The following is a 15,428-nucleotide window of genomic DNA, read 5'->3' on the forward strand; positions in this document are numbered from 1 at the left end:
TGTTTCAATGTCATTCTCCCAAATCATCCCACCCTCTCCCTCTCCCACAGAGTCCAAAAGACTGTTCTATACATCAGTGTCTCTTTTGCTGTCTCATATACAGAGTTATTGTTACCATCTTTCTAAATTCCATATATACACTTTAGTATACTGTATTGGTGTTTTTCTTTCTGGCTTACTTCACTCTGTATAACAGGCTCCAGTTTCATCCACCTCATTAGAACTGATTCAAATGTATTCTTTTTAATGGCTGAGTAATACTCCATTGTGTATATGTACCACACACAGCTTTCTTATCCATTCATCTGCTGATGGACATCTAGGTTGCTTCCATGTCCTGGCTATTATAAACAGTACTGCGATGAACATTGGGGTACACGTGTCTCTTTCAATTCTGGTTTCCTCAGTGTGTATGCCCAGCAGTGGGATTGCTGGGTCATAAAGAAGTTCTATTTCCAGTTTTTTAAGGAATCTCCACACTGTTCTCCATAGTGGCTGTATTAGTTTGCATTCCCACCAACAGTGTAAGAGGGTTCCCTTTTCTCCACACCCTCTCCAGCATTTATTGCTTATAGACTTTTGGATCGCAGCCATTCTGACTGGTGTGAAATGGTACCTCATAGTGGTTTTGATTTGCATTTCTCTGATAATGAGTGATGTTGAGCATCTTTTCATGTGTTTGTTAGCCATCTGTATGTCTTCTTTGGAGAAATGTCTATTTAGTTCTTTGGCCCATTTTTTGATTGGGTCATTTATTTTTCTGGAATTGAGCTGTAGGAGTTGCTTGTATATTTTTGAGATTAGTTGTTTGTCAGTTGCTTCATTTGCTATTATTTTCTCCCATTCTGAAGGCTGTCTTTTCACCTTGCTTATAGTTTCCTTTGCTGTGCAGAAGCTTTTAAGGTTAATTAGGTCCCATTTGTTTATTTTTGCTTTTATTTCCAATATTCTGGGAGGTGGGTCATAGAGGATCCTGCTGTGATGTATGTCAGAGAGTGTTTTGCCTATGTTCTCCTCTAGGAGTTTTATAGTTTCTGGTCTTATGTTTAGATCTTTAATCCATTTTGAGTTTATTTTTGTGTATGGTGTTAGAAAGTGTTCTAGTTTCATTCTTTTACAAGTGGTTGACCAGTTTTCCCAGCACCACTTGTTAAAGAGATTGTCTTTAATCCATTGTATATTCTTGCCTCCTTTGTCAAAGATAAGGTGTCCATAGGTGCGTGGATTTATCTCTGGGCTTTCTATTTTGTTCCATTGGTCTATATTTCTGTCTTTGTGCCAGGACCATACTGTCTTGATGACTGTGGCTTTGTAATAGAGCCTGAAGTCAGGCAGATTGATTCCTCCAGTTCCATTCTTCTTTCTCGAGATTGCTTTGGCTATTCAAGGTTTTTTGTATTTCCATACAAATTGTGAAATTATTTGTTCTAACTCTGTGAAGAATACCATTGGTAGCTTGATAGGGATTGCACTGAATCTATAGATTGCTTTGGGTAGTATACTCATTTTCACTATATTGATTCTTCCAATCCATGAATATGGTATATTTCTCCATCTATTAGTGTCCTCTCTGATTTCTTTCACCAGTGTTTTATAGTTTTCTATATATAGGTCTTTGGTTTCTTTAGGTAGATATATTCCTAAGTATTTTATTCTTTTCGTTGCAACAGTGAATGGAATTGTTTCCTTAATTTCTCTTTCTATTTTCTCATTACTAGTGTATAGGAATGCAAGGGATTTCTGTGTGTTGATTTTATGTCCTGCAACTTTACTATATTCATTGATTAGTTCTAGTAATTTTCTGGTGGAGTCTTTATGGTTTTCTATGTAGAGGATCATGTCATCTGCAAACAGTGAGAGTTTTACTTCTTCTTTTCCAATTTGGATTCCTTTTATTTCTTTTTCTGCTCTGATTGCTGTGGCCAAAACTTCCAAAACTATGTTGAATAGTAGTGGTGAGAGTGGGCACCCTTGTCTTGTTCCTGACTTTAGGGGAAATGCTTTCAATTTTTCACCATTGAGGATAATGTTTGCTGTGGGTTTGTCATATATAGCTTTTATTATGTTGAAGTATGTTCCTTCTATTCCTGCTTTCTGGAGAGTTTTTATCATAAATGGATGTGGAACTTTGTCAAAGGCTTTCTCTGCATCTATTGAGATAATCATATGGTTTTTATTTTTCAATTTGTTAATGTAGTGTATTACATTGATTGATTTGTGGATATTGAAGAATCCTTGCATCCCTGGGATAAAGCCTACTTGGTGATGGTGTATGATCTTTGTAATGTGTTGTTGGATTCTGTTTGCTAGAATTTTGTTGAGGATTTTTGCATCTATGTTCATCAGTGATATTGGCCTGTAGTTTTCTTTTTTTGTGGCATCTTTGTCAGGTTTTGGTATTAGGGTGATGGCCTTGTAGAATGAGTTTGGAAGTTTACCTTCCTCTGCAATTTTCTGGAAGAGTTTGAGTAGGATAGGTGTTAGCTCTTCTCTAAATTTTTGGTAGAATTCAGCTGTGAAGCTGTCTGGACCTGGGCTTTTGTTTGCTGGAAGATTTCTGATTACAGTTTCAATTTCCGTGCTTGTGATGGGTCTGTTAAGATTTTCTATTTCTTCCTGGTCCAGTTTTGGAAAGTTGTACTTTTCTAAGAATTTGTCCATTTCTTCCACATTGTCCATTTTATTGGCATATAATTGCTGATGGTAGTCTCTTATGATCCTTTGTATTTCTGTGTTGTCTGTTGTGATCTCTCCATTTTCATTTCTAATTTTATTGATTTAATTTTTCTCCCTTTGTTTCTTGATAAGTCTGGCTAATGGTTTGTCAATTTTATCTCATTAGACTTTTCAAAGAGAACAAGGTATATACCTATGATACAAAGTAACACTTTAATAAAGAAGTAAATGTATTAGGTTCTGAAGAAATACTCAGTTTTTTCTATCACTACAGTGTGAAAAGTGCTTTAAATGTATAGTTCTTTTTATTTCTCATTTGTAATGACAAGAATTTGGTTAGCATGCTTTGGTTACAGTAACAGAAACAAAACTCTACTAAATGCAAAAAGGGTAATTTATTAAAGAATTATAAGGATACTTCACCAAAGCTAAAAAAACAAAACAGTTAAAAACAGGCCTCAGTGATCGTGGCTAGTAACAGAAATCAAATCTGCTAGCTTAAGCAAAAAGGGGAATTTAGAATTAAGATATGAGGGTGCCTTACTAAGCCAAGGGCAGGATTCAAGAAGGGCTGGAATAAGGGAATGGAGCACTGTTAAGAAAGCCAGGGATCACATTCTTCTGATCTCTCCTCTCTGTTCTTCACTTTGCAAATACTTCACTGCTCTTTTACTGCAGATTTGCTGTCCTTTTCTGCCTAAACCACAGAATGGGACATGGCAACCCATAGCTCTCCAATTTATGTCTCCTCTATTCCAGAGATTAGTCAAAACAAGGCTAGAATCTGTTGTCTCTAACCCCAAATTTCTAGGGAAGCTTTAGAATCTTATCAAAATTAGAGATGACTTTCTTCTCTGGGATAGGCAATAAGATAGAAGTTGGTAGAAAACCAAGAAATAGAGTCCAAATTTTTTTTACCATTCTTTACAAACCTCTAACTAAAATGGCTTATTTTATTTAGGAATGGATGCAGAGAGATATAGAGAGATATTCTCACAATCCAATCAACAAATATGACCAGATGCTTCAAAAGAGAGAGGTGTTCTAATCTTTTTAAATATCCTCTCTAAGAGAGAAGTGATGGGCCTGTATAATGCTACTACCATATTTGAGACAAGTTTCCTTTCATTTATTGTAATAGACATGATTTATCTCTTGGGAAGATATGCACAAGTCCCAGTATGAGTGTTTTAAGCACAAAAAGTAATGATATATTTCATTGTTTTTCTCAAGAGAAAGAAAAACAGGGCCTAATTACATGAAGAGTATTTATGAGAAAGAAAAAATGATTAATTATGGGGTAGGTGTCAAAAATTCCTTGGAGCCAAAAATTGAAATTTGACCAAGGATTTCTCAGACTAGAGAGAAATTCTGGTTCATCCTAGCTTGAGTCAGGTACTTATGAACATAACCGCTTATATCTTCATCATAGTGGGGTAAGGGTCAGAGGGTCATTCTGAGAAACAGACATAGGATAGGGCAAAGAAAATTATTTTCTGTATTTTTCAGTGTTCCAGGCTCCCCTAGAGGAGCAAAGTTATATTGCTTATGAAAATCATGGTGTAATAAGATTTAAATGGTAGGTGATTTATGTATTTAAAAATCAGAATAGCTGATGGAAGTATTCTGCCCAGTATTACCCACACTGAAATAAAACTGAAAATGTCAGAGGTATAAAGAAACGCTACAAATGCTTTATTTAAAATGTATATGTGCTGAGGATTTCTTAAAGTATTCTCCTATGTGTTAAAATACATTTGTATTATCTATTATATCCTTTGATGAGATACAAGGAGTTAAACTTAATGTTTATGATATCACTGTACTTCTTCCTGTAATTTTGTTTCTACAAATAATTGGAAAGGGAAGTAGGACCACTCTAAGGTAAAGAACAAAAGAAATAATATTAGCATGGACATGTTAAGAGACTCAGAAGCTGGTAATTCAGTTTTAACTTTACATGATTTCAGGGTACACAAAGTTTCAAAAGAAAAAAGTCATTCAGTATTATGTTGAAGGTTTTGTATTTCAACCTCTGTATTTCTTCGCGTAAATATTTCCTTAAGGTTATCATCTTTTTGATCATCACGAAGTGTCATATTTAGTACATTTTCAGTACATTGTTCTAATGGAATGGTTGTCAAGTATGAAAATACTTTTTCCATTAGAGGCTCCCCGAGAAAAGGCATCGAAGGGCTCTTTTTCATTTGAGAATCATCAGAATACCAGTCATCAGCTATTTCTACACTTTGGCTGTAATAAAAATCAGATGGTAATGTTGATAAGCTTAAGGTAACACTGCTGGGATTTGTTGCCGAGCTAGACTCTGAGGGGTCACAAATGACTTTTTTTGTTGCAAGGCAGAAATCATCTTTAGAATAACCATTATTTGCTGTAAAACAAAACAAAACAAAACAGATTTACTATGAATATTGCATATTCATGAGACAAATCTTAATATAAGGATAATGTTACTTTCTAAAATTCAAACTCTTTTTAGGGTTTTTAGGAACAGAATAATGCAACAGTGAAAATTCTAAGTTGCTATCAATATCTACACAATGTTAAATATTTAATGGGGAATCAGCAATATTTTCATGATAGACCAGAGTAGAAAAATCTATTCTAAATAAAATTGACCTGTCTTAACAGAAGAAGATTCTAAACAGGCTAGAAAGCTCAGTTCTGGAATGTCCCTTAAAATCAGAGATGGCAGATAGTTTAACTATTTAGGGCTAAATATTATCTTATTTAAAAAATAAATTGTGGCTCAGGAAACTCAAACAGAGGCTTTGTATCAACTAGAGGGGTGGGATGTGGAGGGAGATGGCAGGGAGGTTCAAAAGGGAGGGGATATATGTATAGCTATGGCTGATTCATGTTGAGGTTTGACAGAAAACAACAAAATTCTGTAAAGCAATTATCTTTCAATTAAAAAAAGAAAAGTAAGAGAAAAATAATAAATTTTAAAATATCTCCTTAAGCAGATAAATTGGGGCTTCCCTGTGGCTCAGATGGTAAAGAATCCGCCTGCAATATGGGAGACTCGGGTTTGATCCCTGGGTGGGGAAGAGCCCCTGGAGAAGGGAATGACTATCCACTTCAGTATTCTTGCCTGGAGAATTCCATGGACAGAGGAGCCTTGAAGCCTATAGTTCATAGAGTCAAAGCAGCTAAATTACAAAATGTTTGTCCACCATGGGATCAAACTGGCTTTATACCAATTAAAGTAACAACTAAATTAACATTCATATATAATGCCTTAGAATTTGCACAGCAGTTTGATATACTTCCAGATCTCATTTATCCTTTCAATCTTTCAATTACTACTCAAGGTAGTTATCAACCTTTTTCACAAAAGATATTACTGAGACTGAGACTTAGAGAAATGAGTCACCAAAACCAGATACAAAACGGACTTTGTTCTAGATCTGTGTTACTGTAAGTCCCATGCTTCTCCCATTACATTATTTATGCTGTACAGTTGCAAATAAAAATGTTAAGTTTTAGAAAATATCACATTTACAAAATATCTTAAAACAACATCTTTTATGATATTTTACATAGTTTTGATGTGAATATGTAACATTAATTTTAAAGCTGTTTTAAATACCTTATTACATTCTATATTCTGCATTTCTAAACTTATGTAGGACAGTAAGGCTTTGAGGTACTAAGTCAATATCTAAAGGGTTACAAAATGCTCATGCTTTTGACTCTCCATCATGTCTCTATGGCACTGACTCTGATACCTTTGGGTATAAATAAGGGACAAAAAAAAATTAAAATTTCACATTTTAAGATAGGACATTGCAAATTTTGTTTTCTAAAAAATGCTCATTCATATACTAATAAATAGATATTTCCCTTGAGTTTTCATGATTTTAAAAATATTTAGATATCTAGTATATATTTAAGATAGCCTCTCGATTCTTTAAAATGTGAATTGCTAAAAGTTGATTATGACTTATTCTAATAAACTGTTGAGAAAAAGTACCTTTTATACAAGCTGTTTCCTTTTTTCTTTGCTCCTCCTACATAAAAAATATTATTTGTATTTTAAAAATAGTTTTTAAATAATTACTTGATATATACTTATGTGATAATATATGTTAACATCATAACAAAATTTTGATAAAATCATATTTTTTCCATGATATGAATTTATCTCACCAAACTATATTGACAGGAAAGAAAATGTGTTGAGGTATCATCCGAAAAGAATGTGAATTGGCTCAAGAAGGCAGTCTCCAGGATAGGGAATGAAGGGTGAAATAGAGTTCAACAGGATTATTTCTCTCTATTCTCACCAACTTAGAGTTGCTTGGTTAGAACTAGTGATGACAAAAAAAAGTAATTACAATTCCTAGACTTACTCATCCTATTAACTAATAACAACAAAAAAGTAAATTCTGGCTGAAAGCTTTTATAAAAATGCTATTATTTTGAAGCCAATAAAACATCTGATAAAACAACACATTTCAGATATGTTCTGGAAAGTGTAGTGGTGTAGTAGTTCTCAAACTTAGGGTATCAGAATCATCCAGTGTGTTTATTAAAAATGCTGTTTCTTAGACATAATATCAGACCACTAAAACAGATTATCGGGCAGTAGGGATTACGAGTATCTATTGTAAACCACTCCATAAGCGATCTGATTCAGTTTTTCCTTAGACTACTAGATAAATGATGAGCTAATGCACAGAGTGTTTGGTATGCAGTGGGTGAAGACAGAGAGACAAGACTGTCTCGTGTTACAGGGGAACAGTGTTGGTACTCTGTGCTGATCTTCAGTGTTCTGTTTGCCAAAAAGGCTTGATTAGGAGATACACACACACACACATGGAATATACATATAGATGGAATAACACATAAGCACTTTTTTTGGAGTCTACTTTACTTTTTGATCATTTTTACCTTTTATTAATACAAACGTCAGTATAGGCTCCTGACTTACCTTGCCTGGATCTAGGATCAAGTCAATTTTCCCACATGGGCCTGCATAAACTGCAGGCTTAAATCAAATCCCTTACAATTATACAGTGGAAGTGACAAATAGACTCAAGGAATTAGATCTGACAGACAGAGTGCCTGAAGAACTATGGATGAAGGTTCGTGACACTGTACAGGAGGCAGGGCTCAAGATCATCCCCCAGAAAAAGAAATGCAAAAAGGCAAATTTGTTGTGTGAGAGGGCCTTACAAATAGTTGAGAAAAGAAGAGAAGTGAAAGGCAAAGGAGAAAAAGAAAAATACACACATTTGAATGCAGAGTTCCAAAGAATAGCATGGAGAGATAAGAAACAATAGAATGGGAAAGACTAGAGATATCTTTTAAAAAATTAGAGATACCAAGGGAAAATTTCATGCAAAGATGGGCTCCATAAAGGACAGAAATGGTACGGACCTAACAGAAGCAGAAGATATTAAGAAGAGCTGACAAGAATACACAAAAGAACTGTAGAAAAAAGATCTTCATGACCCAGATAATCACAATGGTGTGATCACTCACCTAGAGCCAGATATCCTGAAATGCAGTCAAGTGGGCGTTAGGAAGCATCAATATGAACAAAGCTAGTGGAGGTGATGGAATTCCAGTTGAGCTATTTCAAATCTTAAAAGATGATGCTGTGAAAGTGTTGCACTCAATATGTCAGCAAATTTGGAAAGCTCAGCAGTAGCCACAGGACTGGAAAAGGTCAGTTTTCATTTCAATCCCAAAGAAAGACAATGCTAAAGAAAGTTTAAACTACTGCACAATTGTACTCATCTCACACGCTAGTAAAGTAATGCTCAAAATTCTCCAAGCCAGGCTTCAGCAGTATGTGAACTGTGAATTTCCAGATGTTCAAGCTAGATTTAGAAAAGGCAGAGGAACCAGAGATCAAATTTCTAACATCTGTTGGATCATCAAAAAAGCAAGAGAGTTCCAGAAAAACATCTACTTCTGCTTTATTGACTATGCAAAAGCCTTTGACTGTGTGGATCACAATAAACTGTGGAAAACTCTTAAAGAGATGGGAATACCAGACCACCTTACCTGTCTCTTGAGAAATCTGTATGCAGGTCAAGAAGCAACAGTTAGAAATGAACATGGAACAACAGACTGGTCCCAAATAGGGAAAGAAGTACATCAGGGCTGTATACTGCCACCCTGCTTATTTAACTTATATGCAGAGTATATCATGAGACATGCCAGGCTGGATGAAGCACAAGTTGGGATCAAGATTGCCAGGAGAGATATCAATAAGCTCAGATATGCAGATGACATCACCCTTATGGCAGAAAGTGAAGAACTAAAGAGCCTCTTGATGAAACTGAAAGAAAAGAGTGAAAAAGTTGGCTTAAAGCTCAACATTCAGAAAACTAGGATTATGGCATCTGGTCCCATCACTTCATGGTAAATAGATGGGGAATAGGTGGAAACAGTGGCAGACTTTATTTTGGGGGTCTCCTAAATCACTGCTGATGGTGAGTGCAGCTATGAAATTAAAAGAAGCTTGCTCCTTAAGAAAAGTTATGACCAACCTAGACAGTATATTCAAAAGCAGAGACATTACTTTTCCAACAAAAGTCTGTCTAGTCAAAGCTATGGTTTTTCCAGTAGTCATGTATGGATGCGAGAGTTGGATGATAAAGAAAGCTGAGCACTGAAGAACTGATGGTCTTGAACTGTGGTTTTGGAGAAGACTCTCGAGAGTCCCTTGGACCACAAGGAGATCCAACCAGTCCATCCTAAAGGAAATCAGTCCTGAATATTCATTGGAAGGACTGACGATGAAGCTGAAACTCCAATACTTTGGGCACCTGATGCGAAGAACTGACTCATTGGAAAAGACCCTGATGCTGGGAAAGATTGAAAGCAGGAGGAGAAGGGGACCATAGAGGATGAGATGGTTGGATGGCATCACTGACTCGATGGACAAGAGTTTGAGCAAGCTCCAGGAGTTGGTGATGCACAGGGAAGCCTGGTGCACTGCTGTCCATGGGGTCGCAAAGAGTCAGATACGACTGAGTGACTGAACTGACTGATATTAATAGGTATAATTTTTCTAGAGGGCAATTTAACAAATCCTCTTCTAGAAAATTATTATGCCAGGTAAATAATTTTGGATTTACATTAATACCCAGTTACCAGAATTTTCATCACAACACAGTTTAGCATTTTTAAAGTCTACAATGTAAAATTCTAAGAGTAAGGAAATATTTAAATATATAAGGATATATAGATATTAGTAAAATGAGTATTCTTTCAAAAATGATAGTAAGTAAAGACTCAAAAAATGATGGGGATATATAAAAAAGACAGAGGAATAATCTTGAACAAGTGGCTCACTGGTTAAGTTTAGGAAAATTTGAGCAACAAATTAATGATAGTGATGGATTATAATCTGCTAAATAAAATAGAAATCCATGAATCTATACTGACAATAAAGCAGAAATAGATGTTTTTCTGGCACTCTCTTGCTTTTTTGATGATCCAGCAAATGTTGGCAATTTGATCTCTGGTTCCTCTGCCTTTTCTAAATCTAGCTTGAACATCTGGAAGTTCACGGTTTATATATTGCTTAAGCCTGGCTTGGAGAATTTTGAGCATTACTTTACTAGCGTGTGAGATGAGTGCAATTGTGTGGTAGTTTGAGCATTCTTTGGCATTGCCTTTCTTTGAGATTGGAATGAAAACTGACCTTTTCCAGTCCTGTGGCCACTGCTGAGTTTTCCAAATTTGCTGGCATATTGAGTGCAACACTTTCACAGCATCATCTTTTAGGATTTGAAATAGCTCAACTGGAATTCCATCACTTCCACTAGCTTTGTCCATAGTGATGCTTCCTAAGGCCCACTTGACTTCACATTCCAGGATGTCTGGCTCTAGGTGAGTGATCACACCATCGTGATTATCTGGGTCATGAAGATCTTTTTTGTACAGTTCTTCTGTGTATTCTTGCCACCTTTTCTTAATATCTTCTGCTTCTGTTAGGTCCATACCATTTCTGTCCTTTATCGAGCCCGTCTTTGCATGAAATGTTCCCTTGATATCTATAATTTTCTTAGGAGATCTCTAGTCATCAGGTGGCCAAATTATTGGAGTTTCAGCTTTAGCATCAGTCCTTCCAATGAACATTCAGGGCTGATTTCCTTTAGGATTGACTGGTTTGATCTCCTTGCAGTCCAAGAGACAGATCAATTAGATGCACTGAAAACTGCAAAGCCTACAGCCGGCACTGGTTAACAACAACAACAACAACAAAAGTGGAGCAACTTTGAGGAGATGTCCCATGTCCAAGGCAAAGGAGAAGCCCCAGCAAGATGGTAGGAGGGGCAAAATTGTATTTAGAGTCAAAACCCATACCTGCCAGAGATGCTCAGAGGGCTCAAACAAACCTTGTGCCCACCAGGATCCAGAGACTCCAGAGACTGAGACAGAACTGTGTTTGAGTGTCTCCTGTGGAGGTACGGGTCAGCAGTAGACTGCCACACAGGCAGGGACTCTGGGTCCAGCAGACTTGGGTATGGCATAAGCCCTCTTGGAGGAGGTCAGCATTAACCCCACCATAGAGCTGCCAGAACTTACACAGGACTGGGGAAATAGATTCTTGAAGGGAACAAACAGAACCTTGTGCATACCAGGACCCAGGAGAAAGGAGCAGTGACCCCACAAGAGACTGACCCAGACTTGCCCATGAGTGTCTAGGAGTCTCTGGTGGAGGCGTGAGCCAGTGGTGGCCTGCTGCAGGGTTAGGGGCACTGAATGTAGTAGTGCAAGCATGGGACCTTTTGAAGGAAGTCGCAATTATCTTCTTTATCTAAGCAAAAATGGCTGTCTGAGGAGGCATTACAAATAGCTATGAAAAGAAGAGAAGCAAAAAGCAAAGGAGAAAAGGAAAGATATACCCATTTCAATGCAGAGTTCCAAAGAACAGCAAGGAGAGATAAGAAAGCCTTCCTCAGTGATCAGTGCAAAGAAATAGAGAAAAACAATAGATTGGGACAGACTAGAGGTCTCCTCAAGAAAATTAGAGATACCAAGGGAACATTTCATGCAAAGATGGGCTCAATAAAGGACAGAAATGGTATGGACCTAACAGAAGCAGAAGATATTAAGAAGACGTGGCAAGAATATGCAGAAGAGCTATATAAAAAAGATCTTCATGACCCAGATAATTACAATGGTGTGATCACTCACCTAGAGCCAGACATCCTGAAATGTGAAGTCAAGTAGGCATTAGGAAGCATCACTATGAACAAAGCTAGTGGAGGTGACAGAATTCCAGTTGAGCTATTTCAAATCCTAAAAAATGATGCCGTGAAAGTGTTGCACTCAATATGTCAGCAAATTTGGAAAACTCAGCAGTGGCCACAGGACTAGAAAAGGTCAGCTTTCATGCCAATCCCACAGAAAGGCAATGCCAAAGATCATTCAAACTACCACACAATTGCACTCATCTCACATGCTAGCAAACTAATGCTCAAAATTCTCCAAGCCAGGCTTCAATAGTATGTGAATCATGAACTTCCAGATGTTCAAGTTGGTTTTAGAAAAGGCAGAGCAACCAGAGATCAAATTGCCAACATCTGCTGGATCATCAAAAAAGCAAGAGAGTTCCAGAAAAACATCTATTTCTGCTTTATTGACTATGCCAAAACCTTTGATTGTGGATCACAGCAAATGGTGGAAAATTCTTAAAGAGATGGGAAAACCAGACCACCTGACCTGCCTCTTGATAAATCTGTACGCAGGTCAGGAAGCAACAATTAGAACTGGATGTGGGACAACATACTGGTTCCAAATAGGAAAAGGAGTATGTCAAGGCTGCATATTATCACCCTGCTTATTTAGCTTATATGCAGAGTACATCATGAGAAATGCTGGGCTGGATGAAGCACAAGCTGGAATCAAGATTGCCAGGAGAAATATCAATAACCCCAGATATGCAGATGACACCACCTTTATGGCAGAAAGTGAAGAAGAACTAAAGAGCCTCTTGATGAAAGTGAAAGAGGAGAGTGAAAAGGTTGGCTTAAAACTCAACATCCAGAAAACTAAGATCATGGCATCTGGTCCCATCACTTCATGGCAAATAGATGGGGAAAATAATGGGAATAGCAAGAGACTTTAGGTTTTTTTTGGCTCCAAAATCACTACAGATGGTGACTGTAGTCATGAAGTTAAAAGACGCTTGCTCCTTGGAAGAAAAGTTATGACCAACCTAGACAGCATATTAAAAAGCAGAGACATTACTTTGCCAACAAAGGTCTGTCTAGTCAAAGCTATGGTTTTTCTAGTAGTCATGTACGGATGTGAGAGTTGGATGATTAAGAAAGCTGAGTGCCGAAGAATTGATGCTTTTGAACTATGGTGTTGGAGAAGACTCTTGAGAGTCCCTTGGACTGCAAGGAGATCCAACCAGTCCATTCTGAAGGAAATCAGTCCTGAATATTCATTGGAAGGACTGATGATGAAGCTGAAACTCCAATACTTTGGGTACCTGATGTGAAGAACGGACTCATTTGAAAAGACCCTGATGCTCGGAAAGATTGAGGGTAGGAGGAGAAGGGTTCGACAGAGGATGAGATGGCTGGATGGCATCACCAACTCAATGGACAATGAGTTTGAGTAAACTCCGGGAGTTGGTGATAGACAGGGAGGCCTGGTGTGCTGCAGCCCATGGGCTCGCAAAGAGTCGTATATGCCTGAGTGACTGAACTAACTAACTAACTACAGTCAGCACTGGTCACCAAAAAAGGAACCAATTCTTCTCCACAATAACATCCATCTGCATATCATATAACCAATGCTTCAAAAGTAGCTGTGTGTTTTCTGGGATCAACCATCTCCTTGGAAAACTTACTGCATCTCATGCAAAAAACTTGGCCTCCATTCTGCGCTTCTGTGTGAGTTTCAGGAACAATACTCAGGCAGAGGGTCCTCTGTGGTTAGGGGAGCCCTGAATTTGGATAAGATTTCACTTGAATATTCATTGGCTCTAGTAATTTGGTTAAAGTAGGAGAAGACTCTTAATTCCAAGGGGTCAAATATCCTCCTTGAAACAAAAATGGAAAAGATTAACTAACTCATGGAAAGAATTTTGTGATAAACCTAATATCCTGGGACTACTTTTGTAATAGTACTTTCTTTTCTCATCACTCATTTCCCTTTTGTGTGTCTTGAATAATATCATTTTTAAAGATTTAATAAAGATTTATCTGTCAGCAAACCTCCCCCCCCACCAAAAAAATTAGAATGAATTGGGCTACAAAGGTTTGCCTCATCCGCCACATTCACCTGATCTCTTGCTAACTGATTACCACTTCTTCAAGCATCTTGATGACTTTTTGCAGGGAAAAATGCTTCCACAACCAGCAGGAGGCAGAAAATACTTTTCAAGTTTGTTGAATCCCAAAGCATGGATTTTTGCAAGACAGGAATAAACAAACTTATCTCTCATTGGCAAAAATGTGTTGATTTTAATGGTTCTTATTTTGATTAATAAAGAGCTGTTTGAGCCTAGTTATAATGATTTAAAATTCACATCTGAAACTACAACTACTTTTTCACCAATCTAGTATAAACAACTCAAACATCTTTCAACTGATAAATGGATAAACAAAATATGATATAGTCATACAATGGAATATTATTCAGCCATGAAAAAGAATAAAATACTGATATATGTAATAACAAGTATGGACTTTGAAAACATCATGCCAAATGAAAAGGTCGATACAAGAGACCATATATTGCATATTTATAAGAAATTCCAGAACAGACAAATCTATAAATATAGAAAGTAGACTAGTATTTGTCTAGGCCTAGGAGGATTGGAGGAAAATGTAGGGTCAGTGATTGCTAAGGGTATGGGGTTTCTTTTAGAGGTGATAAAAGTATTTTAAATTGATTGTGAAGGCTGTTCTACAACTCTGTGAATATCTAAAAATTTCTGAAGTATACACTTTAAAAAGGCAAATTATACATTATGTGAACTATACCAGTAAAGCTGTTAAATATAAAACAAAACAGCCTAAAGCTAAGAAACTTTTAGAAGAAAATTTAGAAGCAAATTCTTGTGACCTAGGGTTAGGCTAAGAGTTCTTGGTTATGACACTAAAGGCATGATCCAAAAATGAAAAATGTATAACTCAACAACAAAAAGGCAAACAACCCAATTTAAAAATGAGTAGAAGGCCTAAACAGACATTTCACCAAAGAAAAAATAAAGGTGGCTAGTAGGCACATGAAAAGATGCTCAACATTGCTAATATTAGAGAAATGCAAATCAACTACAGTGAGGTACCATCTCACGCCAATCAGAAAGGCCATCATTAAAAAGTCTACAATAACATGCTGGAGAGGATATAGAGAAAAGGTAACCCTCCACTACACTGTTGGTGGGGATGTGAGTTGGTACAACCACTGTAGAAAGCAGTATGAAAGTTTCTCAAAAAACTAAAAGAGAATTACCATATGATCCAGCAATCACACTCCTGGGCATATATTCAGACAAAACTATGGTTCAAAAAAGTATATACACCCCTGTGTTCATAGCAGCACTATTCACAACAGTCAAAATATGAAAACAACTTAAATGTCCAATGACAGATGAATCGATAAAGATGCCATGGTACATACATACAATGGAATACTACTCAGTCATAAAAATAATGAAATAATACCATCTGCAACAACATGGATGCAACTAGAGATTATCATACTGAGTGAAGCAAGTCAGAAAGAGAAAGACAAATACTATA

At 36.8% G+C, this 15,428-nt stretch overlaps 1 protein-coding gene across 3 annotated transcripts in view; it reads right to left on the minus strand.

The window, feature by feature from the left end:
* Positions 1-4,348: 4,348 nt before the first annotated feature.
* C3H1orf185 (chromosome 3 C1orf185 homolog) overlaps positions 4,349-15,428 on the minus strand; it is a 45,070-nt gene continuing 33,990 nt past the window's right edge. For 2 of the 3 annotated variants that reach the window (XM_061412016.1, XM_061412017.1), the window contains exons 4-5: positions 6,674-6,710; positions 4,349-5,068 (exon numbers count right to left, since the gene is read on the minus strand). In XM_061412016.1, coding sequence (XP_061268000.1) covers positions 4,674-5,068; positions 6,674-6,710 — 432 coding nt within the window. In that variant the 3' untranslated portion in view covers positions 4,349-4,673. The remainder of the gene's footprint in view (positions 5,069-6,673; positions 6,711-15,428) is intronic. The other variant, XM_061412018.1, reaches the window with a different exon arrangement.

This window comes from Bos javanicus, chromosome 3, assembly GCF_032452875.1.
Source record: "Bos javanicus breed banteng chromosome 3, ARS-OSU_banteng_1.0, whole genome shotgun sequence".
NCBI classification, from domain to species: domain Eukaryota; kingdom Metazoa; phylum Chordata; class Mammalia; order Artiodactyla; family Bovidae; genus Bos; species Bos javanicus.